Source organism: Melanostigma gelatinosum (assembly GCF_949748355.1).
Source record: "Melanostigma gelatinosum genome assembly, chromosome: 5".
NCBI lineage: Eukaryota > Metazoa > Chordata > Actinopteri > Perciformes > Zoarcidae > Melanostigma > Melanostigma gelatinosum.
Window position 1 is genome coordinate 25,487,350 of NC_136638.1, and position 27,916 is coordinate 25,515,265.

The 27,916-nt window shown below is 42.4% G+C and overlaps 2 protein-coding genes across 2 annotated transcripts in view; both read right to left on the bottom strand.

Moving 5' to 3' along the window:
• Positions 1-318: 318 nt before the first annotated feature.
• Positions 319-13,791, bottom strand: npm1b (nucleophosmin 1b). Its single transcript, XM_079268293.1, has 12 exons — positions 13,718-13,791; positions 13,338-13,420; positions 12,583-12,702; positions 12,218-12,311; positions 11,831-11,922; positions 11,609-11,661; positions 11,345-11,414; positions 8,121-8,210; positions 4,266-4,367; positions 4,093-4,167; positions 2,666-2,727; positions 319-2,520 (listed from the first exon to the last, which is right to left on the bottom strand). Exons 1-11 carry the CDS (start codon positions 13,764-13,766, stop codon positions 2,674-2,676), a joined length of 882 nt encoding a protein of 293 aa, XP_079124419.1. The 5' UTR covers positions 13,767-13,791; the 3' UTR covers positions 319-2,520; positions 2,666-2,673.
• Positions 13,792-19,919: 6,128 nt separating this feature from the next.
• The window catches only part of tlx2 (T cell leukemia homeobox 2), a gene marked incomplete at both ends in the record, with an annotated part of 10,303 nt that continues 2,306 nt past the window's right edge, over positions 19,920-27,916 (bottom strand). Inside the window, 3 exon segments of the mRNA XM_079269229.1 lie at positions 19,920-20,133; positions 22,407-22,644; positions 23,397-23,609. Of these exon segments, the coding sequence (XP_079125355.1) occupies positions 19,920-20,133; positions 22,407-22,644; positions 23,397-23,609 (665 nt within the window).

The window sequence follows — 27,916 nt, forward strand, 5'->3', positions numbered from 1 at the left end:
GGCAATATCAGAAGGCAATGTTGCCCAGGATGCTTTTTGACATTTTGTTTTTTAACGCTGCAGTCACACAGTGACTCAACGTGGAAAGTGTATCCACCAGAAAGATGCAGCCGACAAACTGTGCAACACCAGAACACTCAGATGTCATCTCACAATATCGATAATCGTACAAAATAAAAAGACTTCCTCTTGATTATTATGTCAGTAATCCCTTTGCCTGAACATATTCTGAATGTTACTAAAGTCTAATTATCCAGAGGACGAATATTTTGCCCTGGTTTACCTGTAAAAAACACTTTAAAATGTGTGACACAAAAAAACCAGCTGGGATTTACTTTATTCAGGCAAATGATACATATAGAATAAAAAAAACCAACAACAATGGATGGATATGTTCATCTCAACAAACCATGAATGAATGCATATCCACCATGAGCAGTCATGCACAAACTAATCGATAAAGTTTGACTAAATGGACTAAATGCACCTTCTTTCAACACATGTTGAGTCAGCCCAGCCACTGTGTTTCAGTGTTTTACAATTTCATTCGCATCGACATATGCAGTAAATACGTACGAGCCTTGTTTGTTGTCAATTCAAGTTGAAGATGCCTTTTAACGCATGATGTTTTACTTTAGGTTGTTCAGGTCGGACAAAAGGCAATAAAGAACATACAGAAGGATCACTCATGGGTCCAAACAGAACTTCTTTAGTCTGATACTACAGTAGACACTTACTTAAAAGCCAAATTTCAACCACATTTTTATGAAATGACTAAAACCAACGAGCCCTAAACACACATCAGGTTATCAACAAAGATCTCAATGTTTTGTTTTTTCCCCACGTGAACATATTTAGGTACTGGCTTCAAAATGACATGATCAAAAGAAGGACAAACAGTGGGACTAAAATCAAGAGTTAACAAAAACAGGACGGTATTTTGAACATTTGAAAAAGGGGGTTTACACTCATTAAACACTTCTATACCCAACTAGAACACAACACTTCAAACAAAGACCACCATAACAGAGCTGCAGAACCAGCTGTTAGCGAGGGCGGATTAAGCGTACACGTACAAATATAGCTGTTCAGCTGCCGCACTGTGAAATAAAAGCAAGCGATTCGCCAACAGAAATAAAAAGTACATTAAGTTTGATACAAGGGAAGTATAAGATAAAAAAAAATCACTATTAAAGGACTCAATCATAAACTCATGGGCACGCCAACAATAAATCCTGGAGTCTCCTGCTCCTACGGAAACCTCGCTACAAAAAGGACAATAAAGATATTACAAATGTAATATTTAGGTGAATTATCAGGGTGACTTTAAAAACCGGAAGTAGTTGAAGAAGTTAAGTTTAGAGCCAAAGAATTTAAACTATCCTTTGCAGACGACAGGAGGGCTGAACCGAGCAATTTGATTGGTTAAAGTCTAACAGCCAACACTCGGCTCATAAAAGGCTCGTAAATACAGAATCAGGACCGGATACATGATCGTAAACACACAAGCACAGAGCCATTGTATGCTTATTGTCATCAGAGCACCGATATACAAGAGTGCTAACAGTTATGGGGTTGAGCTCTTTATGGGGTTTCTGTGAAGGTGACGTGATCTTCTGACTTTATGATTATGTTTAAATAAGCTGTTCTGTGTTCACACTCTTGAAACCAGCTTTTCGGGCATTAGAGTGCATTGAAAACGGTGTTAATGTCACAACACACTCCTGGAGCTAGTTAACAATCTCTTTGCTTTGTTTTGAACCTTTTGTATGCACTGTACGTTACTTTAAAAGGAACACGTTGTAGTCGGGCCAGCTGTGTTGCTTTTATAGAGCTCAGAATGTTTTTCTGTACTGCTCTTATGATAATTGTTTTTGCTAGATGTAATAAAAACTCACAGATGTTAACGGGTTTGATATGAATTCACGCTGCGCAGAAATACCATCCGAAATAAGTCGAGTCAGCAGGTTTGTCATATCTGAAAGAGTGTTAAAGATTAAAATAAACAAAAGAAGAGAAAGACAAATAACACTCTTGGGTGTGTCTCCAGTAAAAATATGATAAAACTCAATAGATTGACTGGAGAAGACGTGTGACAGTACGTACGTAGATATATGGATGTAACCGTGGATGGATGTAACTCCACCAGCAGTTCGTTTTTACAGCTGATGCTTGAGGATTTTACATCGTGTGTAAGATTTGATCAAAAAAAGACACGTTTGCTCTGAATACTTGTTTTGTTGACAATTTACATATCTGTTAAGTTACTGCAGCTATAAAAAAATCTGCAGGTGCATTTATTGCCTGCAGGTGGCGCAGTGTTAAGATTGCAGCAGACATTTCTGTACAAGACGGATCTGCGGGGCCTAATTGTTGGTGCCATCACCTCGCTGCCCTGTAGGTGGTGCAGACTGGCATGCGATGAAGGTGGACAGCATCCCCCTGGTGGAAAACTCTGCTAAACGGGAACGAGCGACTTTGTGAGTGGGTTCCGAACAAGCTCCAGGAGGTGCTTCGCATCTAAAACAAATAACGACAAAACAATGGCACCTGCATCAGGAATGGCTTTACCCATTTTTCAGCACTCGGCCCTCCTGTTCACTCAAAGATAGTAGGAAATCTCGCTGACTGTGCCTTTAAATGTCTTGCAGGACGCAAAACGTACCAGGTTTGTTACTTCTTCTCAATCTTCAGTGTTTGTACAAAACCCCAAAGCTCCTTCACCACCTGAGGAAGGTACGGGAGGGAGGGAGGGAGAGAGAGAGAGAGAGAGAGAGAGAGAGGGAGAGAGCGAGGGAGAGAGCGAGAGGGAGAGAGCGAGGGAGAGAGAGAGAGGGAGAGAGAGAGGGAGAGAGAGAGAGAGAGAGAGAGAGAGGGAGAGAGGGATAGAGAGAGAGGGAGAGAGAGAGAGAGGGAGAGGGAGAGGGGGATAGAGAGAGAGGGAGAGAGGGAGAGAGAGAGAGAGGGGAAAGAAAAGAGACGTGAAATTATAAATCTTACAAATGAAGTGCAGCAGAGCATTTGACATATGACTCACTTTTACTACGGCATGCTTTTGTGCGTCTCGCCTGTGGGAACGCTGAGCGTAGACGGGCTGTTGGGGAACGACGAGGGGTTGGGCGGGGGCAGCAGCACATACCAGAGTGTATGACTAGGTGCTCCAGGTCTGACAGATCTCAGGCCTTGGCTGATGAAACCAAAGCACTTCCACAGATGTTTCTACACACTGGGATCAACAAGCTCTCCCCAACTCCACCCCCCCCCCCCCTCTACTCTTTTCCCTGTCCACCCAGCCCGAGTGCCGGCCTGAAGAGCTTTCACCTGCTCTCACAACTGCACACTTAACGCTTTAACACTGCAAAGCGATCACAGAATAATGTTCAAATAGAACTTTATAAGAGACTTCTTACAAACACAGAGAACACAGCTCTACCATGTGACACCCTGCCTGCAATCATTTAGTCTGTGGTGATCATCTAAAAGGGTTCTGGGTGATTAATTCGTGCTCCACCAAACAAAGTGCAGGGGCCGTTGTTTTTCCTCTGAAATGACAAGCAGCATTAGAAAAGATTTAAGTCCTGCATTTAGAAAGAGGTTGGTCAAAGGCCTTGAATGTGAAAGAGACTGGTACCATCCACATACCCCCAGTCCCTTCATTAAGGCTACAACAGACACTCACTCCAGTAAATCAGAGAAAGAGTTCGCCTTGGCAGGTGTACTCCCATTCCATCTCGAAAGAGCCCGCTGACACAAAATGAGTATAATTCAAAGTGAACTCACTGCGCCGGAGAGACGTTTGAGGCCGAGTGGACAGAGTGTGGTACGGGGACACAGTGAGAACAATCACGCATTCCTCCGTATCTATCACGGCAAAAAGCTCTTAAAGCTCAAAAACGAAGGTTGAAGTAAACGTGCCGCTCAGTGTCAATGAGGCTAAATGCATAGATCGCAAAAAAACAACAACCTAGAAAGTGACAAAACTGCATTTTGAAAAAATCTTCGTAGATGTCTCGTAATCAGGGCTCTCAAAGCCAAGTGCATTCAATAGATATGTAGGCTACATGCTACATCAAACAGCTCGGGATTACTTACTTTTTTGTCTGAGATTTTGAAAGAACTCCTCACGTAATTCTCAAACTTCTGCTCGGTCTTCGGTTGTGGTTTTCCCTAATGAACAGGAAAAAAGTCCATTAAATCATCAGCTTACCCGCGCGTCACACATTCAATTAAGAGTGGTCCTTTACAACAGCGCATGACAGCCGTACCTCTTTGGCTGCCGTTGACAACTTGCTCTTAATCTCAGAGAGCGTCAGAGACGGAGATTTAGACGGGCCGGCCTGGGGTTTGTCTCTTCCTGGGGCAGGTGTCTTAAAGAGATAAGAACCACTGATTTATACGTCAAATAGAGAGAGATTTATAGAGATGCAGATAAAAAGAAACTTCATATTAGGCCACGGTATATCTATTTTTTTGTTCTCATTTGAACTTGTTGGTGACGGATCCGTTAGCTGACCCACAGGCCGGTCTGGACTACAGCCCTACCTACCGTGACCCATTTAGTCTGGGTCTGTGTTCACGGGCTTGGCGTGGGCAACCAGCTGGAAGAGGATAAAAGCATGAGAAAGGACAGCAAATTCTAGCCCAATTACACCATCTTTTTTTTTTTTTTTTAACAAATACATGAGGTACAAATTATGGTTTTATTGTTTGCAAGCAGGAGAGGGCAAGCCAACTCTCCAATGAGTAACAGAGATTGTTCGTCCAAAGAGTTTTTCCCTTGATGTCAAATCCGGGAACGACTGGACTAAAAGGAATAAATGTGCAATTCATGTCGAGCTGTTTTTTTTAATTAAAGTTATGCTTAAATTAACAACTTCCAGAGGAAACGATGACACTTGAACACTTCACAACATTTATGGCCGGTCAACACTAAAACAACGCATCACGAGCGGCGACTCTTCTTTCTGGTTTCTAACATTCTAGCTGCTCGCGTGAGCGCTGAACCAGCCGGCCCACAGGTGTGTTCAGACCTGGGCAGCCGAGGCCCCAGAGGTCCTCAATTAGGAAGTGTGTGAATGTGACACAACAACACACTCACACACACACACACACACACACGCCGGGACTGCGTGCTACACAAGCCACGGAGCTTGTCCCTACATGTAAAGCCGGAGTGGAATCCAGTGAAATTGCAGGTTTCATTGATAGCCAGAGACGCATTTGAAAGAGGAACAGAGCCGAGTACGAAGCTACTCTTTAGCCTGAGAGACGAAAAACAGAGGAAGAAAAACGCACACGCAAATAGACAGGTGTCCAGTTGTTGATTATCTTTTTGGTTTATAGTTCAGAACATTTTATTATTTTACGCTGCACTTTAGGAGCTCAGTGGGTGGAGAATGGCACAGATCATTTTAGGGTAAAGGTCACGCATTGCAAGTAGGTTTAAATATCATTTATTTGTATCAGATTGTTACTTACTGGGTCCACCTTATATATTATTCTTTGAGTCCGAACCAAAGTATGTTAAAAGAAAATAACTGTTTATTTTCAGTGTTTATTTTCAGCTGCCATAAACACTGACTTAGGCAGCGTCGCGGTCAGTAAAGGATGAGTGAAATCAAAAAGCGCGTTTCTGCATCTCCCACTTGAACTGGTTGTTTGGATGAAAGCAGTCAACATGTCATGTGTTACTACTTCTTACTTCGAGCAACTTCAGGCTTTAAAAAACAGGGAAAGACTTGAAATAGTTAAACTCAGGTGGAATGTTCTGGAGAAAATAACTTCTCGTTAGGAGAAAAGAAGAAAAAGCACTCATCTGTCCCTGTCCCCAAGAGAGCAGCGTTTTATAGCACAGATCAAAAGGTATAAAGGGAAGAAACCCCTGACGCACACATACCACACTACAAAAGAAACTTATGCTGCTGGCTCCCGGCCAGACAAATGTGCTACGTATTTATTATTTATGGGAAGCGCTCGACTTCCAAGAGACAGCTGTGGACCTGAAACAGCTGATAAACACAAGCACAAGCTTTTTCATCTGGACCAGACACTGATTACAGATGCCACGAGACATGGAACTTGATCACAAGCACACTATCGTTTGATGCAGTGTGTTGTCTGGCGGGACACCTTTGCTCATCGGGTCTGTCCAGAGACGGCACTTGTCCGTTTGTCGGAACGAGAGCTTTGGAGGCCCGTTGTGACTTGTTTATGTAAATAAAAGGAGTTGAGTGTTTTCATGTTTCATTGATAGAACCCAACATCCGTACACTCAACACAAAGAACATAGGCACCTGCTGCAACACATGACAATCAGTCGCTAAAACAATGACTCACACCCTTTTGGGATCAGCCTGACACAAGTGGGATACACTTTACGACTGTGACGTGTGCTTGAAGGCATCGTCTACTCCCAACCCATCAATCAGAAGACTGCGAGATAAAGTGACTTCAGATCAGTGAGCCGGTTCTCACGTCGAGCCTGTTACACGAGAAGGTGCCGCTACACGCTGGGCCGCGAGAGGCGAGAACTGCGGTACTGGCAGCAGATCTGACGAGCCGGTCTAATGACCAGTCACCTGCGTTCAGCAAAGACAAAAAAAAAAAAACAGACATCCACGACCGCTTCCTCGCTCCTCAGGGGCATCTGGAAGCGCAAGCTGCACCAGACATCAAACGCTGGTAATGGGGAGCAATTGGGAGAAGGTGTGTCCAGGAAGTGAGGGGTGTGAAGAGGCTGTAGAGAGGGAACAGTTGTTGTGGAGAGGTGGGGATGGGGTGGGGGGGGCAGTTGAAGCCCCACGGGCCAGAGGGTTAAACTGGCGGGATGGTTTCGGCAGATCGGCTGCCCATCGGCTAATCCCCCGGAGCATTTCAAGAGCCACCGTGTTGTGTCTGGACAACGGACACGACAGAATTAGCTGCACTCTCCCGCACACCAAAAACCCCTGGGGACCCAAGGAGAGGGGGGGGGGGGATCGCTTCATCGCCTCACAAATTCAGCAGTCCAGAAGCTTAGTGTTCAACACGATAAAAATCACAGAAGCTGTCTATCAAAAACGTCAAGACAGGAAAGGACAATGTCCTCACGTGTGTGTGAGATCCCAGCATGTGTTTTTATCCTCTGCACGCCGACACGTAACGCCTTATCCGACTCCGTCAGAGTCGTTTTTTTAATCACAGTAACATAACTCGTGAAATGTGTAAACTTGCAGAGGCGCTTGCCAATTTGTATTCCCCTCCTGTGTTACATGTGCAACAGGGAGTTGGAGGGGCATCAAAGGGGGCTGCAACTCAAGACGTCGGGGTCAGGCCGAGGGGTCGCGGGTTTAAACCCTGCCCCAGGAAACCCGTTTGGAGGTCAGGTGTGTTTGCTTAAAGAGAGCCAGAGATCAAGCTGTGGGGTTTTGAGAGGCGGCCGTCCGAGACATTCCATCCAAGAAAGTAACTATCAGGTTGAGCTAATTGCAATGTGCATTTATCACATTCCTCGGCTGTGGAACGGGAAGGTTTTTTTGGCCATGTTTTAATTGTGAAAGCCAATAAATGCAGACAATTACACCCTTTGTCTTCTCAGGCTTGACCAGAATTCATTCAACACAAAAATAAGTTGTTTTTTGAAGTGCTCTACATTGTGTCGTGCATCTTGCCTGCAGGCCTCGTCAGCTTTTCACTTCACACATACTGTTGTAAGTGGGAGGTCCACGTCTGTTTGCAAAGAAGTACGAGGCTTTACATTTGTAGCTCTCCGCCGGTTTATTCTGTGAAGGAGTATCTATTCTCTGCTCGACGGGACACAAACCGTATCCATCTGTCAAAGCTGCTCCTTTATAATCCAGTATACGCGTTCTTCTTTGTCTGTTCTTCTTTAAAACTCATTTTAATGATCCACCATTACTTTGGTTTGTGTGGCATAACTGCGTAATATAGATATATAGAGTTTTCTCCAGATATCACTCTGCTAGCTTTCTGTGTGGCTCAACAAACATCACATTATGTTGTTTACATACAAACAAAAACAGGTTGGTTTTCACCGCTGTTCTACAGTATAAAGGCTGTCAATCAACTCATTAAATAACCACGAGTGATCAACGCTGAGCAGCTGATGAAGCCGTTCCTACCTTGATCTGTGGTTTGGCTGCTGACCCTGACGGTTTTCCTGCGGGGCCGTTTTCTTTCACCGGAGTCTTGTTGGGCTTCTTAGCCGGAAACTGTGAGAAAACGAAGAACACAACCACGATGTGTAAAGAAGACATCTGAAACTGCTCGTTTCACCTGTAAATACATGTGTTTATGTAAAAAAGGACATGCACACCTTTCTTGTATTAAAAGATACTTTTCACTTTCAGACATGTGTTTAATATGAAAATGAATTTTGGGGCTTTGGTAGTTGTGTCATGTTGTTATGAAAACTCCCATATCAAAGCTGTAATGGCCAAGCCTCTTTTTTAGCTGACTAATTACATTTGGCACGTAACATAACGTGAACCACATTTGTAGAATTTACAATTGTGGTGAATTTTCTTCAGTCTTTTGCCGCGAGGTGTTTATCACAAAGTCATAACAATATCAACGCTGCACATGTAAACTATTGTTAAAAGCATTGTAACCCATGAAGACAAAAGCGTATATTCAACAGAAAGCAACAAGCAGAACATTATGATGTCACCCACCATCTGGTAACACCCCCCACCCCCCCCCCCCCTCTGTGTCTGTGTAATAAAAACAGAACTGTGACCACATCAGACATGTAGTACAACTGAATCCATCTAGTATAGTGTCTGAAATGACGTAGGAAGCACGAGACACACTCGGTGATTCGTCACCGATCGGATCCTCGTCACTGCTCTCCACACTGGAGGCCTTCCCGTCAGGTTACCATTGCTCTCAGTCACCTGTGTAATTACCTTGTAATAGCCGAGGCAAGTACCTGCATTTCCTGAGCACCAACCCTTCCCTTGGAACGGGCTACAAGTGTAATTGCCTGTGTTGACATAACTGCTACAAGGCAATTACACATGTTATTTCCTAGAGCTGTGCCTGGTAGTAGAAGATGCTGTGAGGAGGCTCCACGGTGTGGATGCCAAACTTCTTTTTGCAAATCAGAGGGATATGAGTAGAGTTTTAGAGAAGATTGTCTCCTTTCTGTGTTCATCATCATTCACCAGATCACTTTGATTCTACCGCAAAGTGAAGCACATCACTAAAAGACGATTGTTGACCGGATAGGAACAGAGTCCTTGTGCTGTTCATGTGATGTTTGGATAGAGAAGTTAAGAAGTGGAAAGCTTTGCCACAAAGGCTGGATAACTGTCGTAGTGACGACCTGCGTATTTGACTCCTTTGACAAACAACCACATTGAAACAATTAGCAAAAAAAACCTGTTTCAGTAACTCACTCATTATCCCACTTAGAGTCTTCTGTCTCGTTCTCTGTGAGACTAGTTGGAGGCTACATGACTCAGAGAAGGCTGAACACAAGGCGCAGCAGTCCGGAGGCTCATGTTGAGTCTTCTTAAATATAAGTTAACTCAATTTATTTTATTTTTCTTGGGCTGCTTTGTTGTCAAAATTAAGATGATTATCTCAATTCGGGATGTAAGATTTAGTCATCACGGCAATGCTGTCAAATTGCAATTCAAACATTTGAATACAAGGCACAGCCGGGCCACACGCCTCAGACTCCTTAATCTATAACACACATCCAAAGTAGTCCAGAACACGACTGAAGGATACGCAACTGCGTCAACAGGTTCGCTCTTCACCAATGGCAGAAAACATCAACATCATGTGACCAACAGAAATCAACACAAGCACACTTTCAGTTGAGTGCAGTTTAACAGTCGATACCAACTGTCCAAACACAACGCTACGGACACATTGTGGTTGGTACTTCAAACAGTAATGTAATGTGAAACCACATAAAAAAGGTATAAAAAAAACCAACTACATTGACATAATGCTGATTTAGCGGTCCAAAACATAATAATTGCTCCCAGCCCTACTTTCTAACGTTGAGACAGACGGGGATAACTACGGAGCTAAAGAGAGGACGGGTGAAGAAAGGGATTACGGTCGTGGGGGGGGGGTATTAGACGAGAAGACAACAGAATAAATCAACAGGTGACAGAAATGCTCAGCTGTCATCTGACCCCGAGGCGAGGATGCTCACGACGCAGGTATGCGCATCTGCCCGGCTTTGATCTCTTGCCTGACACAGTTTGCACTTGGATAGCGTGTTTTAAAACCAAAAAAAAAAAAAAAAATCACAAACAGACACCGACCTAAAAAAAAGCCAGGCAGATACACACATGCACCCACACACTTGCTAATGATTGTGGTAACACGCACAACAAGTGTTCAAAGGGAAAAGGCCAGGTGCAGCGCTGAAATGGCACGAGAGACGATAAAAAGGAGCAATCATATTAACAGTGGGATGACAGAGGGACGAAGATATGCAGTGGTGCAGAAAAATGAGGGAAGAGGTTTCCCATAACTGGTGTGTGTGTGTGTGTGTGTGTGTGTGTGTGTCTGCTTGCTTCTCTGCATATGTATTGTAGATATATCCTGTTAATGTTTGCAGACCGTGTGCATTTTTGCAAGTATGCATGTGTGCTTACATTTACAGTAAGAGTACTACAGTGTGTATATATTCACTTCTGTGTGTGTGTGTGTGTGTGTGTGTCTGTGTGTGTGTGTGTGTGTGTGTGTGTACAGGATAACATAGTGCCGTCTTGTTGGTGAGACGGTGAGAATTCAAGCAGATTACAGAGGAGAAATCCGATCATTACGCCACACAGACCTTGTGTTTTACTCGGGGAAAACAGGTGGGTACATGAGCCAACAGGATGGAAAAAAGTTCCATGTTGTGTCTCATACAAAAAGGTGGACGGTCAGTGAGTGCAAGAATGGGAAGGGCCTGCTGGAATGACATGCTACTATAGGGTACAGTCTGTGGGAGTTTACGCGAAGTGGTAGAAACACAAGGGGAGCGGGCCGACAGCAGCGACGCACACAAATTCCTTTTACACAACACATCAGCTGAGGGGAGGCCCTTGAATACTCTGACACCTGGTGGACGACTGGGGACCAGAGACACTCCAAACTAACTTAATCTGCTGTATAGATTCGAGTTTAGTGACCCGATAGTGCCGTTTAGTTTGGTTTGAACCAAACTGAAAAGCCTCCCCAAAAGTTCTACATTGATAAACGGACGTTTATTCAGAATAATGATTATTTTATCTGTAAAGCACTTTGAATTGCCGACGTGTGTGAACAGTGCTGCACGAATAAACTCTCCTTACCTATCGTTGACATAAAGAAATAAAAAAAAGAACACGCTTACTTTTTTGAGCTCTTTTCCGGTACTCTTCTGAGGCTTCACATCATTTTCATCACTTAAGTCATCTTCATCACTAAAAACAACGAGGAAGAGGGAAAAAAAACATCAACTCATGTGAAAGGCAATCTGACAAATTATAGAAACAAAGTGGAGAATAAAATCATTCCTTATATTATTTGTGCATAAAACTTTAATTTTAGGGATATAAATGTGTTTTTTTTAGGTTTGCACCATGACAGGAAGAAAAATCTGGATTAAAAGACGTACTCGTCATCATCACTGTCCTCTTCATCATCGTCAGAATCCATCTTTAGTTTCTTCTACAAGGAAAATTAATCATTGGCAACATTAGCGTAACGAATAAGCACCACGGCCACACAAAGGTTTTTAATAACCTTCAATCTTATCATGTCAACTTAAAATAAAGTTTAAAAATAGAGATTTTATTGAAGCAGCTCGGCAGCTGAATGAAAACACTGAGTCAGCTACCAATGGATGCTTCTTGCCCGACATCAGGCTCGCTGGCCGCTTCACCGGTGAGCTGTTGTTCTCCTCCTCTTCATCGTCTGAATCCTTCACGCCTACAAAGCAAACGCTGGTTACTCGTCATGAATTCTGTTTCACTCACATTTACCTGCAGCCCTTTTATGGACTCAAACATTACTGGAAACAGAGAATCATACTTTGTACTTTGTCCACAGCAAAAATGTTAACAATTAGAAATGCTACTTTCGACTGATTTAGTGTGAAGTAGGTAGGTACTTCTTTATTGTGATGTGAACTGATAACTGAGTCATATTTTGTTGGCGTGTGTTTGTAATTCCAGAGGAAGAAAAGTCAGCAGAAGCAACTAGCAGCTGTTCCCGACACACTCACTGACAAAATGCTGCCCGCTGATGTGAACCGGTCCAGAGCCAGACTGCAGACGGAAGGTAATTGGAGGTGTGATCTCAAACCCACCTAAACTCATCTGGACAAGAAGAAGATCACCGTCACAACAACAAAACATGCAATTGAATCACAGTCAATATACTATTTACACCCTTTTCTTTTTAGCTTTCGTCATTTCATTCAGCTTGAAAAAGGTTGAAAGCTATTTCACTTTTACAAGTTAAAAAAAGAAAACTCGATTAACTCCTGTAATATATGATACATATATCGCCTAATAATACTTCACATATATACACCATTGAGTAGCCCCTCAAACACTTCACAAAATGATGCCAGCCACGTTCACTCACAGACGGCAGGACGGACGGTTTCAGGACAACCAGCGGCACTTTAGTAGATTTCCCATCATAAGTGAGGCCCTCGATTTCCACCATGTGGAACTTGTCCTCCGCCTCGGCTCCCAGACACACCTGGAAAAGCAGCACAGATGACTCGTACAACAACACCACCATGTTCGACATTTTTTGGGACCTTTTCCAGTAAAGGTCCCGAACATTTTGTGGGTACACGCTGTTAAACATTAGCACCCAGATTTTATCAGTAAGGCTCTAATTTTAGGGTTACCAAGTGTCTTGCTTTTCTCTGTTTCACATAAAAAATACCTTTTTTTAAATTCAAGAAAACAAACACATTTGGTCTATTTTCTTAATTATTATTTGTTTTAGATTTGACAAAATTATTGATAAAGTATAAAATAGAAATAGATTGTTGTGTGAAATCATGGAAATAACCAAAAAAAACATGTGTAACTAGTCACATGGAAAACAAAACAACAAAAAAACGTGTGTACAAAACATCAAACGATTCGATCAGATATTTAAAAAGCTCTTTTTCAGGCTGTATGACTCTGCATAGTAATGAAAAACATCCTTTTCCATTAGTGGAAAGACAATACAACTGCTTAACTAGCAGCTCATTTGGTTTAACTGCTGCCACAAGTCAAGAAAGACAGATACCAAAATGACAAACACATATGAATAATGTACCACAAATCTGTAATTACTCTGCAATTACTATGTGCAACAACAACAAGAGTCGTCCTTACTGCTTTGAGTGACAGCTGTTGCTCCGTATCATCGTCGTCTACGTCAATTTTGAACTCCCGTTTGTCCGATTTGAGGGTACAACCTGGAGAAAACGACACGAGCAACGTGTAACTGGCCTTGCGTTTGCACAAATGCATTAAAATAGTTTGCACACAACACATGCTGGGATGCACTCCTTCGCTAAAGCTGCCGTATCTCCACGCTTTGCTCGGCTAGCTAACAAAAGAGCTGAATTGGCGCGAGCAGAGGGGCTATTTTTAGCGTAACTTCCTCCAGCTAAAAGTGGATAAATGGCTAATTGTGCGTGATAACATGGAAGAAACTCTGTTTGTGTGACCGATATTTTTTATATAGGTTTTGCCAGAATAAGCGAGCTCACCAAACAAGTACATTTGTGGTCTGCTCAAATCTGAGATATCGTCCTCCATCTTTGTTGTGGGTGGTTACACTTCCGTAAACTGGTGTGACGGCCAAGTCGCCTAGCCAATACGAGAGCAGAACGTGTTTGTGATTTGTAAACGCTGGAGCCAATAGAATTACAGACTGGGCGGGACAAAGTAAATTGTGTGTTCTCATGGTTGAACACTAGATGGAGCTCTCGTAATAAAGATTGAGTAAATAACCTTTAAACAAAAATGTGAACAAATTATAACTACAACAATCAGGGAGGTTTGAGGTCATTCATTATATTTTAAATGAGGCTATTACAATATTATCATTTTTTTAGATATGTGGTAGTTAGGTGCTTACTCACTTAAAAATGTGCAAGGAAAAGGTGCAGCAATACTCTTCATCACAGTCAACAAGAAGGTGGCAGAGAAGGCAAATAATGTTCAAATGTTTGATTATCAATGGGTCATAAAATTAGATTTAAGTGGATACATTTGTACTTTGCACGAGCTCCAATTTTCTCAATATCCGCATGGTCTTTATACAGTAGTTTGTATTTTCCTAATTTGTAATGGCTTCCTCAAATAAGCTTTACAGCTTTTATATTAAGATTGGGATATTCTCCCTTATGTCTATCACTTAATGCGCTGTTTGGACGAAATAGAAGAGGCCTTTGGTCAGTAATATTAAAAGGGCAGCCCAGGGGGCAGTTGCAGCCTTAAAAGAGTCTTCTGTGGTTGTTAAAAATATTGATAATAAAAACGGAGAGCCATTGCAGTCTCAGATATTACAGAGAAGAGAAATTAACCAAGTATGAAACTCACCAAACTGCACACAAAATAATTTTTAAAAATGGTTTGTTTTAGGGGAAAAAGCCCCAAACAACTTGTGCATGAATACATTTCTCTTTTTGGTTTGTGATTTTGTGTTTTGGAAATTATATCCTCTTTTAAGTAGTATAATAAAAATCCGATGATTAAATATATATGTCGCTAAAAGACTTAGGATGTCAGTTGCCATTACTTTTTTTGTAAAGACAATATTTGTGTCACTCTGGATTCCTTGTTGTACTCTCAACACTAGAGCAGTGAACATTCAATGCTTTCCTCTTTGCAGGGGTTTGAATCAAGGCCACTCAGAAGCTGGACAGTCTACTTACTCAATGTGTGCTACAGGCTTTTGACCTTCCAGTAGCACTGACAGATTTTACTTTTGCAGCCTTTCCCCTTGACTCCCTGACTGCTTGACTTCGATTCATTTCTGCTGCACGAGACTCTATCTCAGGAAACACTCATGGCATCTCGAACAAAACATCTGAAATTGTGCAACAGCAGCTGAGTTGCTTGATTGTGAAACGTCTGTCTGACCTTAATGAGAGCCTCAGAGTGAGTCAGCATTGTCGGCCAGTATTGAGCAGGTGTGGAGTCAATGATCCGCAGCGGCAGTATAATGCACCCTTAAGGAATGAGTTGTCTTCATGCATGCCTGAAAGCTTGAGAAGGCATTAATGTGTCACAGATCCGTTCTCAAGGCAGATATGATGTTGTTGCTCTTGGACTTGGCCCATTTACTTTAGTGCAGATTCCTGAATCTGAAGGGATATGAGAAGTTCGGTTTCATATGTACAAAGCTGTCATCTTCCATCACCACATAGCCTGTATGTATTTTTATATTCTGTTCCTTCACTCACTGTCAGTGTCAGAGTGAGATGACTCATCATAATTGCCTCACTAACAGTACATATACTTTCTACATTCTACGAATGTTAATAGGAAGATCTCTGTGCGCCTTTAGTCCCTCCATGTCCTATTGTATGCAAACATGCATCACTGTCTGTACATGTTTACGTGAGTGTGTGAAGCTGTGTGTGACTGAAAGAGTGTGAGGTCGGCAGGTCGGCAGGTGGAGTTAGCTCTGAAGTCTCTGCATGCTGTCAGACTGCAGAGAGAGTTCCTCATTCCTCACTCCGCTCCAGGATTTTCCTGCTGCAGCAGCTTCACGAATCATCACATCAAACCGTAGATCCAGAATATGATGACTTACAGAATTAACATTCACATGGGTTAATTGTTCTTCTATTTACATACTTGATATGTTTGTATATACAAAACAAAAAGGAAAAAGTGAATCCGTCTAACCAAACCAGTTTCCACTCAGAAGCTTTTTTCACATCAATCATAATGTGTTTCCTGAGCAACAAAAAAAATCTGAAGACAAAATAACAAAACTAAATAATGTGGAAGCGTAACATGCATCTCCGGAGCAATGAGGTCCAGGCATGACTGATGTTGCTTCATCGATGAATTGGTTTTTCACATCGAGTTGAACAAAACTAGATTTTGATCTTCATTTGTGCCCATTTGAAGAGTGTCACAACTCTGGTTTCACCCACATGTTAACATGTTTGTACTGCAAGAGCACTTCACACTCGACCAAACGTCAGAGGGGAACCGTGCGGATGGTTCCACGTCATATCGGAGGCCCGCTCTTGTAGGACTGTAGATTCTGAGCCAACAACACAATACTTGTCCCTCTACAGCAGTAACTCCTATAATGAACCATGGCAGCATTCTAAAGTCCACAACCTTTCGACAACAAAGCCTCACATGTCAACACATCAGCGTCGATCTGGAAGAGTTTGGCAGCGTGAGGCGGCCGTTGCTTTCCTCTAAAATGCAAATTCTTTACCTTAGGCCAGTTTAATCTACAGCACTGCTTTATATTCTATAACATCATGATCTGTTTTTAGCGTCGCTGTCCCGTGAGAACCATGTGTCTCTCAGTCAACTTTTCATGAGCTCAGAAAAACTCAGAAACCCTTTTGTCAGCTTTGTGACGATTCATTTTTCCAGCTCATCCAACATGGTTTTTAAATGGTTGATTTGGATTTTCTTCTCAACACATAAAGGACAAGGCCATACATGGTTTTCTCTGGACAGGAAGGGGATGAAAAACTGCAAACTGAAAAGTAACAAAAAGGACAAACGGGAGTAAAGAAAGTAGAACTTTCCCTCTGTGGTGTAGAAGTATGAAGCTGCATTAAAGGGAAAGTAGAGCGCAATTACCTTGACTGTGTACTTAAGTAAGTGAGTAAATGTACTTAGTATTTACCACCAGTATTAGTAATGTGTTGTACAATTGTGGAGGTGCTGAAGATAATAATCCTTTGGCCATCAAGTCCCAGTTAAACAAACATGTTCAATAAAGCAGATCTTTACAGATCTTTATTGAAACAGTTGGTTACGTGGTTACAGATGGTTACGTTCGCTGTTTGAAGTTGTTGTTGTATTTGTGTTCGGTAATCTGTGGGAATGCAGCACATGCAGCACGTGTATTCGTATTAGTATCTCTGCAAAGTGACCATTTAATATGAAACATGACATTTGCTGGAGGCCTAAACCAGAGTAAATGAAACCCGCCTGTGCTCCGCTCTCTGCCAACATTGAAGCCGTATATATGTCAACTGATTTTCTCAAGAATGGAAACAACCGATGGGAGCAGGCGGAGCGTGACACGGAGCACAACACAGCGAGCGTTGGTGAGTGGTTTCTGTTGGTGGCCCGGTTCAAAACAGAGGCGCTTGATAGGAAGTCTGATATACCCTGAGCCTCTCTTGTTCATCTTGTGTGGTGACATTTTATTGGATAAGGACAGGGCCTTTTGGCGGAGAGAGAGAGGGGGGGGGGTGAGAGAACAAAAAGCCATGACAAGAGAGGAGAAAAAAAATAATCTTTAAGCACCTGTAGTGAAACACAATGCACGGTTTTGAAAACAGTAAAGGGGAGGAATTTTTCTAAAATGGGCCAAGTCACGTCTTCAAGGCATCCGAGACAGAGAGATGAAAGCAGCAGTGAGCGGAGGAAATGGGGGTTGGGGAGGCGTCACCTGGAGAACTGCCTGCTATTGACAGGATCCCAACCAGGCGAGACGCCCCAAAAACTGACTGAACACAGGCGCTGTGTTTCAGAGAAGGCGGAGGGGTTGTCGGGGGTGGCTGCAGCTGCAGACAACTGTTTCCAACCAGATCATCAACCTGATGTGAGCAACAGCTCGGATGCTCGCGCACCCGGATGCTGTTGGAAAGAAGATGTTTACCCTGGAGTCTGCAAACCCAAGCACGTCAGAAAGGTGAAATGTATTTGTCGAGGCTGACAACACGCTCACGAGCCAATGAAATGCAGTGGTTCGATGTCGAGGAGAGGACGTGGGCCCAGAGCGAGGCCCGATTTACTGTGGCGTTCATGGTGGCGAAGGCTCATTTACGAGCAGGCAATGTGAATGATGTGTCTTCCTGTGCTTGTAGATAGCTCGTTGTTGTTATGACTTGGCCGATAAGCATTTTTCCTGATAGGGTGGATGCGGTGATAGCAAATGTTTACGGCTGTCTGGTGTCTATGTGCCCATGATTCACCCGGACAACAATGGAAGGCAATGCCAAAAATGGAGTGGGAGCTCCCATCCAAAAAGGGGCGGTTTGTTTTCTATTTCTAAAGAGAAGGCTGGGGTCATTTAGGATTATTTTATGTGTACATTTAGTTCTACAACCAGCTCAAAAGAAACTCCTGTCCCAATACAGATGTGATGATAAAGTTCGTCATGTGACAGGTTGAGGGATTGTTTCCATTCCTCCTGTAGGCGTCAGCTGATTGACTGGAAACAGAGCTTAATGTGAGCTTCTTGCTTTCTGACACTAATAATCTGACCCAGTTGTTTTTCACACGGTCCAAGAACGAGGGCAGCGATAGACGGCATGATGTGGAAGAAGGTCAGCCCACGATAAGCGGGTATAGCTTGAGCCCTGTGCTGACCGTGTGCAAACACAGACAGGAAAAGTAGCAAGTTAAGGCACAACCATGACAAAACAAAGTTAAAGTGAGCCATCCTTTACTGAAAATCACAGGAACAAAACAAAAACATGAATAAGAACCAGGCCGCTGCCTTCAAAGCGTTCCCTTGGCAGCTGCACAACGTGCACTTTCCTCTCATTCTAATTTGAGCAGGCATCAGTCCTCAAACCTTTCATTTATCATGGGAGGGTTTTGCTGAGCGCGCTTGCTGTTCTTTCACACTCACACCTGGGAGCTGTAGTCATCAGTTTTTATGGATGAAAAAAGGTATTGCGCCGTCCTTCTGATACATTTCGGTGGTATCTTACCTTTGGGTGATTTGAAACTTTAATGTGTAATCATAGCTAAATCCCATGAGGCTAACTAGCCAGCTAAAAATCATAAAGTATTATTACGCGGTTTTCATGATGGTGACAAACAACAGACAGGGCAGTGAGTGAAAGAAGCCAGCGAGACAAAGAGAGGGGAGAGAAACAGAGAAGTTTGTCATCTTTTCAAAAAGTCACAATATCATTTAATATAAAACACCTTTAAATTGAACATAATGAGGAATTCGTCATCGGGAGTTCACACCAATCCACTACCACTGGAACACCGCCGTCCACCTCGGCGGCAGCCGCCTTCAATGGTACTTCCGAGTGCACACAGAAAAGGGGTTTGAAACATGCATTTACTACATTGTACAAAGTCGAAAGCGAAAAAAACAGGAGGTCTTTTTTTTGTTGCCGTTACTGGCAGAGAGTCTCTGCCGCCTCGTGAGGGATCCAGAGGCAAGAGGAAGGGGGGGGGGGGGGGGGGGGACAGTCTTGATAGTCGGGCATGTACAGAGGTGTCCATTTGTTTCCTGGCACTTATGGATAATGTGCCCTCCTCTCTTTTAGACCGTCAACTGAAGGGAAAGCGGAAACTTGGTGTAAGGCAGGAAAATGACTCAACACACTTTAGATATTTCAGATAACAGTTGACAAACAGCAGCGTCAGTGCGGCTCCTGTGCTGTGCAGTGTTTTGTGGGTCTTGGCAGTAACAGATACAGCTGTCTCTCTCTACACACTCTCCCCCACCATGTTGCTGGTAACGATCAATGAGTGAGGAAGCACAATGTCCATTCAATATTTAGATATATTTTTTTCCACCCACTTCTATGAGAATCCCACAATGACGCTGCATTTTTGAACGTCAGACATGTCAGAAATAGTCTGGAGAGATTCTTCCCTTTTGTCCTCTCACACTGACGACACTTAGATAAACACACTTCATTCAAAGCTCCGTCCCTCCCTCTGCCTCGCCCTTCCCTCGCCTGCACACACACACACACACACACGCACACACACGCACACACACGCTCACGCTACAGATGCCACAGAGGTGACAGACACCTTACTATCGTCTGCCCAGGGCTGCAGGTTCTGCAGGGCGTAGAGGGAGGAGTTGTGCAGGCAGAGGGGGTCCGGCTGAAGAGGCTGGCTCAACGTCTTCTGGAAAGCTTCCTGCTGAAGCTGCAGCATCAGCCGGTTGGCCTGCTGCCGTTCGGCCTCTCTCTCTTCTGCAGTCTGTCTCCTGGGTGGAATGGGGGGGAGGGGGGGAGACAAAAGAGGAAGAGGAAGATATAAAACCTTGAAAATGTGTACTCTTATGGGGCATGCACACAAGATTTATACCGCAGCATTGTTCGCATTTCTAATGTACAGTATATGGGAGCCTCTGCAAAGGTAGCAGAAATACTCAGAAGTGGTAGTATATTCTAATTAGACTGCATGTGACACAAGTAGGGGAGACAAATTGACTTTTTTCACAGTTTGTGGGTTGGTAGGCGCTCCAGATACCCAAATGTGTGTGCACAAGCACTGACAAAGTGTGTGTTTCATGGTATGTCCCCTTTAAATTTAGCTGAAACCTGTTTATTTGCAATCTGTCTGCTTTTACTGTATGCTCCTTCAACACCTGTGCCAGACACTTCAGCTTCAGGCTAAATAACAGCTGATCAGGATGAGTGACAGGTGCTGGTGAGGGGACGTGACTAACAGCGGGTGGGGGGGGTACAGTACACAACCTGCCTAAAGGTGAAAGGTAGCAGAACAGCGTGTGTTACCGGTAACATGCATCCTGTACATTGTGTGTCAGGGCTGCGTTTTCCTGAAACAGTATGTTTTAAAATGATACATGCTTTTGATGTTACGTTGCTTTCCGGAGAAAAGAACCAACAACAAGTGAACTTTTAGTGATCGGCATACTATGAGTCTGCAGGAAGATATTTATAAGAGTCTATTACGAATTTGTCAATCTTAATCGAATCCTGACAGATGTTTGGATGGTATTAGGACATTTCCCCATCTGTGTGTGTGCTAATTTCAGCCATGAAATGCTGAGAAAAGTCCTGATCAGCAACGCAGGCACAATGAAGACTTTACGAGGCTTTTTTGAAATGATGGTGATGTTGCCATAAAAACAAAACCACAATAAACAAATGATTGCCGTCAAAATAAACTGACAAATACAAATGGCAGGTAGAAATCACAGGAGGAAGCACACCTCTAAAACACTCTTTCATGCACACCGACCTCCATCCATTAGCCACACATTATTGCTAACAGCATTATCATAATCTGATTCCCTGGCTGTTGATTCGATCATCCTCTTGTTACTAGCGTAGTCGTCACGCAAAGACATCCCTCATGCTCATCCTATCAGGTGCACACTACAGGGAGATGCATAAATCTCAGCAAAGCTAAGAAATCAGAAAAACTAGTTTAGCCAATTCCCTTGTTACTTGTGACATGCTGTTTAGTCTTGGATTTAGTTTGGCAGGTTTCATTTCCTTTTTATTACATCTTTTAGTGAAAAAAAAAATACATGTTAGTTTTTCACTGCTGCAGAATGTGATTGGAATTCAATAAATCACGTTTTTGAAGGGGATCATCAAACGAGTTTAAGACAAAAGGAGCCAATAAACGAACTTATAAATGTCAACCAGCCCAAGTTTTTAAGTGTTTTCCATGTGGATTAAATTCAAAAGTCATTCGAAAAAGCTTTAGGGTCGTTTAAACATTAAAATCCTGAAAGGTAATTTAGCTGTTTGTAATACGCTTATGAAATATGTGTCCTGTCCCTTTAACTAAGGGCAGGGCTTCATAATTTGATTTCCTACTCATTTACTTCCAAATGGCTATAAACAACAGTTAGAATGAAGTGAAGGAGTGTGTGTGTGTGTGTAGGTGTGTGTGTGTGTGTGTGTGTGTGTGTGTGTGTGTGTGTGTGTGTGTGTGTGTGTGTGTAGGTGTGTGTGTGTGTGTTTTCTGTCTATGGACTTGGCAGTCAATTCCTCCTGTGAGTGTTTCAGTATTGCTTTGGACAGCAGCTTTCTAAAAGGCCTTTCAGGAGGCTCAGGAGTAATTGTGCTTGGTCAAGTGAACTGGCCTCGACTGGCAGCTACGCTAAGCAAAATAGGTGTTGTGTTGTACGACGCCGGACTGCTTCAGCTGCGGGCCATTTTGCTCGCGTTTGAAGTAAAACACCGGTAAGCATTTTCGACCCAAGAGCAAAACATACGGACGCGTTCAGTGTCGATTTATGGCCCAGGAAAAAAAGTGGACGGAAGGAGTGGCTCTTCTGAGTGAACATCCTGCCCTCACAAAGACTAACGGCTTCGGAAAAATCCACCACGGCCTCTTTGTTTCGCTAAAGTACATCACAAGGGAGAAGATATGAGCAAAATTTGGCATGTGGAAGAGAGAATTACGATGCTTTCGCTTCATTATTCTCTGCTCTCACGCCAGATAACACTTTAAGTGAAGGAACGCCCCCCCCCCCACTCCCCCCATCTGTAATCTTACCGCCATTTTGTCCGTCTGTTCTGAAACCAGGTCTTGACTTGTGCGTCCGTCATCTTCAGGGCCTTGGCCAAGGTTGCGCGCTCGGCTGACGCCAGGTACTTCTGACGATGAAAGCGCTTCTCCAGCTCGCAGATCTGCACCCGGCTGAAGGAGGTTCGAGGCTTTTTCCTCTTGGGCGGCGTGCGGTTCTGGTAAGGGTGGCCGATACGACGGGTCACGGAGAAGGGCGACAGGGCGGCTGAAAAAGAGGATTGATAAAGTTTAATTGTTGCTCAGCAAACGGTGCGTCGAACTTCACGCAATCATCCTTTAAAAAAGTCTGTGTTAGCATTAGCTAAGAGGCTATCGTAACTAATTGAGACGTTGAGATTAATATCTGCTACTTTAAGGAGTTATTTCCATTTCTAAACCGCAGCTTCTGAAATATAAACTTATTTCCCTTGAGGTTTTTTGTTTGTCGATGCTCATGTTATAAACACAATTTAGTTTTCCAGCCCTTGGTCAGATACAATGATTGTCTATTTTGTTCTAACTCTGGAAAAGCCAGTATTGTTTGGGGAGTCTAGGAGAAGGCCCAGAAGCTGCCAATTGAAGAAGATAAATGTAATTCCAACTAATATTCCCCTGCCAGATTTTGAAAACCAAACAGCAGGTTTGTGCGGAGAGGACGTTTGCGTGGAGAGAGAGAGAGAGAGAGAGAGAGAGAGAGAGAGAGAGAGAGAGAGAGAGAGAGACGTTTAGAAAGCCGGGATTAACAGCATCAGCTCCAAAACACAATTCAAGAAAATATATTTCACTTTCAACTGGTAATAAAGTCATGAGAGAAAGATTTAAACTTCTGCTTTAGCAATATGTTTTACTTATTTCACAAAGACAAAAAAAACTTTCAACAGCTAAGCTAAACACAAGGAATGCACTCAAAAATCAGGTGTGACAGATGTGTGAGGAGGGGAGGGTGGTTGGTTGGTGGGGGGGGGGGGGGTGACTCACCTGGGCAAGCCCCCTTTGGAAAAGGATAGTCTGCTAGAAGGCCACTGCTGTCTCGCAGGTGAGCGAGCTCGGGGTAATAGCATTTGGCTAATGTCTCCATAGTGCTCCAGACAGGGACCCTGCCGATGTCTCCCTTGGGGAGAGGACAGAGGGACCCGACAGGCCCCGGCCCCTCTGTAGCCTCTCCGGCTCGGCTCTCCTCTGCCTGCTCCCCTAAAGGAAAGGGAGACACAGTAAGGTCCCACATCTGGAGCACAGCGGCAGATGTGTCGGGCGCCAAACGCATAGCAGCTAATCACATGAAGGCAGCCCGAACGCTGAACAGAGTCTACTTTAATGTCATTTACTGCCCGTCTCTTTAGTTAGCGTTTGGGAGGGTTTCGCTCCACAATTACACATCTGCCGTTTAGAGAAATAAGAGAGAACTTGCAGGGTTACAAAGATAAATCCAGCATGCTGGTCAGCCAATGAGAATCAGGCAAGCAGGGTCATACTGACAATGTGATGAAGGTAAAAAAAACAAACGCTATAATAATATCAGTCTACTTAAAACAATGCAACTAGCAATCTATTGCTAGAACAACTTTGGAGAGTCGCATTTTTACAGTTGTATAAGAATTTTTTGGAACAATCAGACACAAAGATATTCATCACATCTTCCACACAAAACATCAAGCATTTGTCACTGCAATTCCAATATAACATTACAGGATTGATCATGAAACATTACAAAACTTCACACATAGTCATTTCAGAAAAGACCTAATTTACAGTTGAATTATTATTTGAAATACAATATATATATATGTATATATATATATATATATATATATATATATATATATATATATATATATATATATATATATATATATATATATATATATATATATATATATATGTTTTGTCCAGACTGTTTTGTGTCTTCAAAAAATATGAATATGAACGTGAGCCTACATTGTGTTTTTCTTCTCTCTGTGCCCGGAGGCTCACTTTCATATATCTGGGTATTAATAACAACTTATCTCCTGCATCATAAAATATCTATGAATCCTGTCTATTTTGTCAGCCATGGGTAAACAGAAGATCGATAACTGTAATGAGATCGTTTTTGGCCATAGATCCACTCCGCAGCCACATTCTCAATTTGGAGGCAGAATGGAAATCAAGGAACAGGAAAAAACAAAAACAGATTTTAAAAAAAGACGAGTTTTTGTCTCTCGATGTGTCTCTGTGTCATTCCTCCCCAGCAAGCTGTTTCGCCTCCTGTCTAACAGGGTGTTTATTTGTTTTTGTTTTGTCAGAAAAGCTCACCAGAAGCCAACATGAATATGAAAAACATCTGCATAGGTGTCCCCCGAGGGGCCACGAGCTGCCGCTCTCAGAGCTCCAGCGACCTGAAAAATTCATTTGCCACACAGGCGACGACAATCTGAAAGCAAAATGGAACATCGTCCCCTGATGGTGCTGAACACGAGTGGCAAATTGAGGCGTGCGCAAGCAAATGATTTGTAAAAATAAAGATGAATCGCTGCAATGTGCTGTTACAGGAGGTCACATTAAGTTAACATTACCTGAGTGTATATTAGCAATGCAGATTTACTGCCTGAAATGAGAACTCACTGCCTTTTATTGTGTTTTGCTCTGGATTTATAGTGGCTGCGTCTTCTTTTTCTTCCTCTCATTATTATCTTTAATCTCCTATGGTAATATTCCTATAATATCATTATCGGGTTCCGCATCATGTGCTGCTCTGGTGCTCAATAATAGTAAAACTGGTAATGCTATCCCTCTGATATTCCTTTCGGGGCTTAGACAGCCATCTGTGGTCTTTAATCATGAGTTTATAGTGACAAAATTCCCATGATGTCTCTGACATTTAGGCGCTCACAGCAGACTGCAGCACCTCTGTGGCCCTTTATTCTGACTTTATGGTGACTTTATTGCACTTCATGGTATGTTTTTGAAACCTCTTATGATGTCTTGTTCATGTGTGACTTTTCCACGATGTTCCTTACATATATATATATATATATATATATATATATATACATTTGTAATTAGTCCTCTTTGGTTGGCGTCTTGTTGCCCCATGTGCAGCCTTTACGGGTCACATGCTGAGAGCGAACAGGCCTGTTGTTGCTCCCAGCGGCAGCTCTGGCTAAATGATACTGCATTAGATGGCTATTTCAGGCCATCTGTGGGCTAACTAATGGACCAGGCACATACGAGCACGTTGAGAGGCAACCCAAGTGGAGCTCAGCATGCAGAAGGAGCCCTCGGACCTGCCACAACTGCAAAAAGAGCTCGGCCTCACAGCATGCAGAATGCGGAGACATATACGATACAGTGATGATGGATGCTGTGTTGGTCATGTCTGATGTTTTGACTCATGCATCAGATATGCATATCAGGTCTATCCATGCTATTAGTATTATTATTAGGAGTGCAAACTGTAAGAAATGATGTAATGTCTGGATTTTAAAACCAACATGAAATTAAGACTCAACTGCATCATTCCCAATGAAATGATAGAAATGAAATAAACCCATAATGTTCCTGTATTCTTGTATTTATGGCACTCAAATGTGTTCATTGTGTCTTTAAATTAAGCCAATTGTGTCTAAAATGTTGTTATTTTTTAGAGTGAGTTGGAAATGACCTTTCACTGCAGCATTAAAGGTATAAAGGTGTAGGTCAAAATATATTTAGGAAATATCATAATCCAGAGATTAATGTCACAATCACACATAAAAAGTCTACATATAAAATATAAATATATCTAATTGTAACGCATGGCTCAAGCCTGTAATTTCATATAATATATGTTGTAGAAATACTAAATCCCACGAGATAAAACGTGATTGTGGTGAAAAATACAAATTGGTACGTCAACATTTTTTTTTTCTGGCATGTTATAAGATTTTAATCATTTTCGCCATGAGAATAATAATTATCCAGTAACATTATCTTGAACAGCCTGAAATAAACAGTTAAACTGTAAAATGCAGCGTTTGATCCAGATAGTCGACGTATATTACAACTGGACCACATCGGACCATTTATTATTATTAAAAAGAGAGAACATCTTTTATCCCATAAAAAAAATGAAAAGAAAAGACAGAAAAACAAAACGATCTGACTTGTTCTTCCTCTCCCTCAAATGAAAAAGAAAAATGACTGAGAATGCAAAATCTGCTGCCTGTGTAATACGATTTAGCATAGCATATAAAAAAATGCTACCATGGAGGATATGTTTCCCTATAATAAAACCACCTATACTTAATAACACTTCCCGGTGACAGCGCCTCCCTTCCCCACTGCGGATATTACCTCTGTAGCAATCTAATAAATATATCCGTGAAGGATTCTAAAGGGGATATTGAAATATAACATGAACATATATTGCTATTTATTACACTATACGGGACAAAAGGCAGGGACACTGTCTTCTGTCACACCGAGAACCAGGGCGTGCAAACACGAGGAAATACAATCTAATTTCTTTTCCTGCTCTACTATTAACACACACCTGAGATTTATTGAAGAGAAAAAGTGTTTAATTATGTTTTATATCGGTGCTAGTGGCTCCAGTGTGGCTCTGTTTATTGTCAATATGCCCAAATGGTCTACTTTGTATTTTATTATTGTTATTGTTGTTTTTATTACAGTGCTATTTTCTTTTTTTTATTGAATGTATTCGTGTTTGGCCATCGTATAAGGTTGATGATCATTCGTATGAATTGAAACTGTCCACATTGTGTGAAAACACGTTTTAAAAAGTGTTTGAGTGACTCACAAGTTGATTTGTATTCGATAATTATTATATAATATATAGATTTGCAACAGCTGAGCCACTACTTCATTTAGTTTTACGTTTTCTTGTTTTACATATTTTTTGATGGGTTTGTGTTTTTTCTGTAATCAAAATCATTGCCGAGCATCGAGCAGGTTTAAAACAGGCTTATATAAAATATATATTAAATCAAGAAGAATTAAGTTCCCTTTTTTAAGCAGAATGGCACAGAGAAATAACGCTGATGTCGCCAAAATACCACCTTTACCACTACTACTGCTGCTGGTGCTGCTCTTACTATTAGGCTATAATAATAAGGATAATCATAATCACACATTTGCGGTGAAATGTGGAATGGGATAATAAAAAGAATAATGTAAATATAATTAATTTTCCCATGTGATCAAATACACAGAGGAGCTGGTGCTCAACATAAAACCACTGAATAAACAAGTGTTAGTTTCATTCAGAGATGGATTCAATGATTCATATAACGCCCTGAAGCTTAAATCCTTTGTGTCAGTCTGATACAACTTCTCGTGATTTATAACGTGAATTTAGGCCACAAGGACGCGCGCCAGGTGAAGAACGAGAGAAGCCTATTGTGCAATTTAACAGGTTTCGTTTACATCCCTTAAAAAAAAAAAAACCACTCCCATGGCTGAAGAGCTGGAAGCCTTTGGCTGAATGTTTAGCTGTTTAAAGCAGCACGAGGCCGTTGTTT

Bases quoted from the DNA above. Each gene is read 5' to 3' on its own strand.
- npm1b (XM_079268293.1), bottom strand. From the start codon at position 13,766: ATGGAGGACGATATCTCAGATTTGAGCAGACCACAAATGTACTTGTTT. The intron at 11,923-12,217 runs GTGAGTGTGTCG...TTTGCTTTGTAG, and splicing joins CAGCGGGCAGCATTTTGTCA to GCGTGAAGGATTCAGACGAT. The intron at 4,168-4,265 runs GTACGGCTGTCA...CCTGTTCATTAG, and splicing joins TGTCAACGGCAGCCAAAGAG to GGAAAACCACAACCGAAGAC.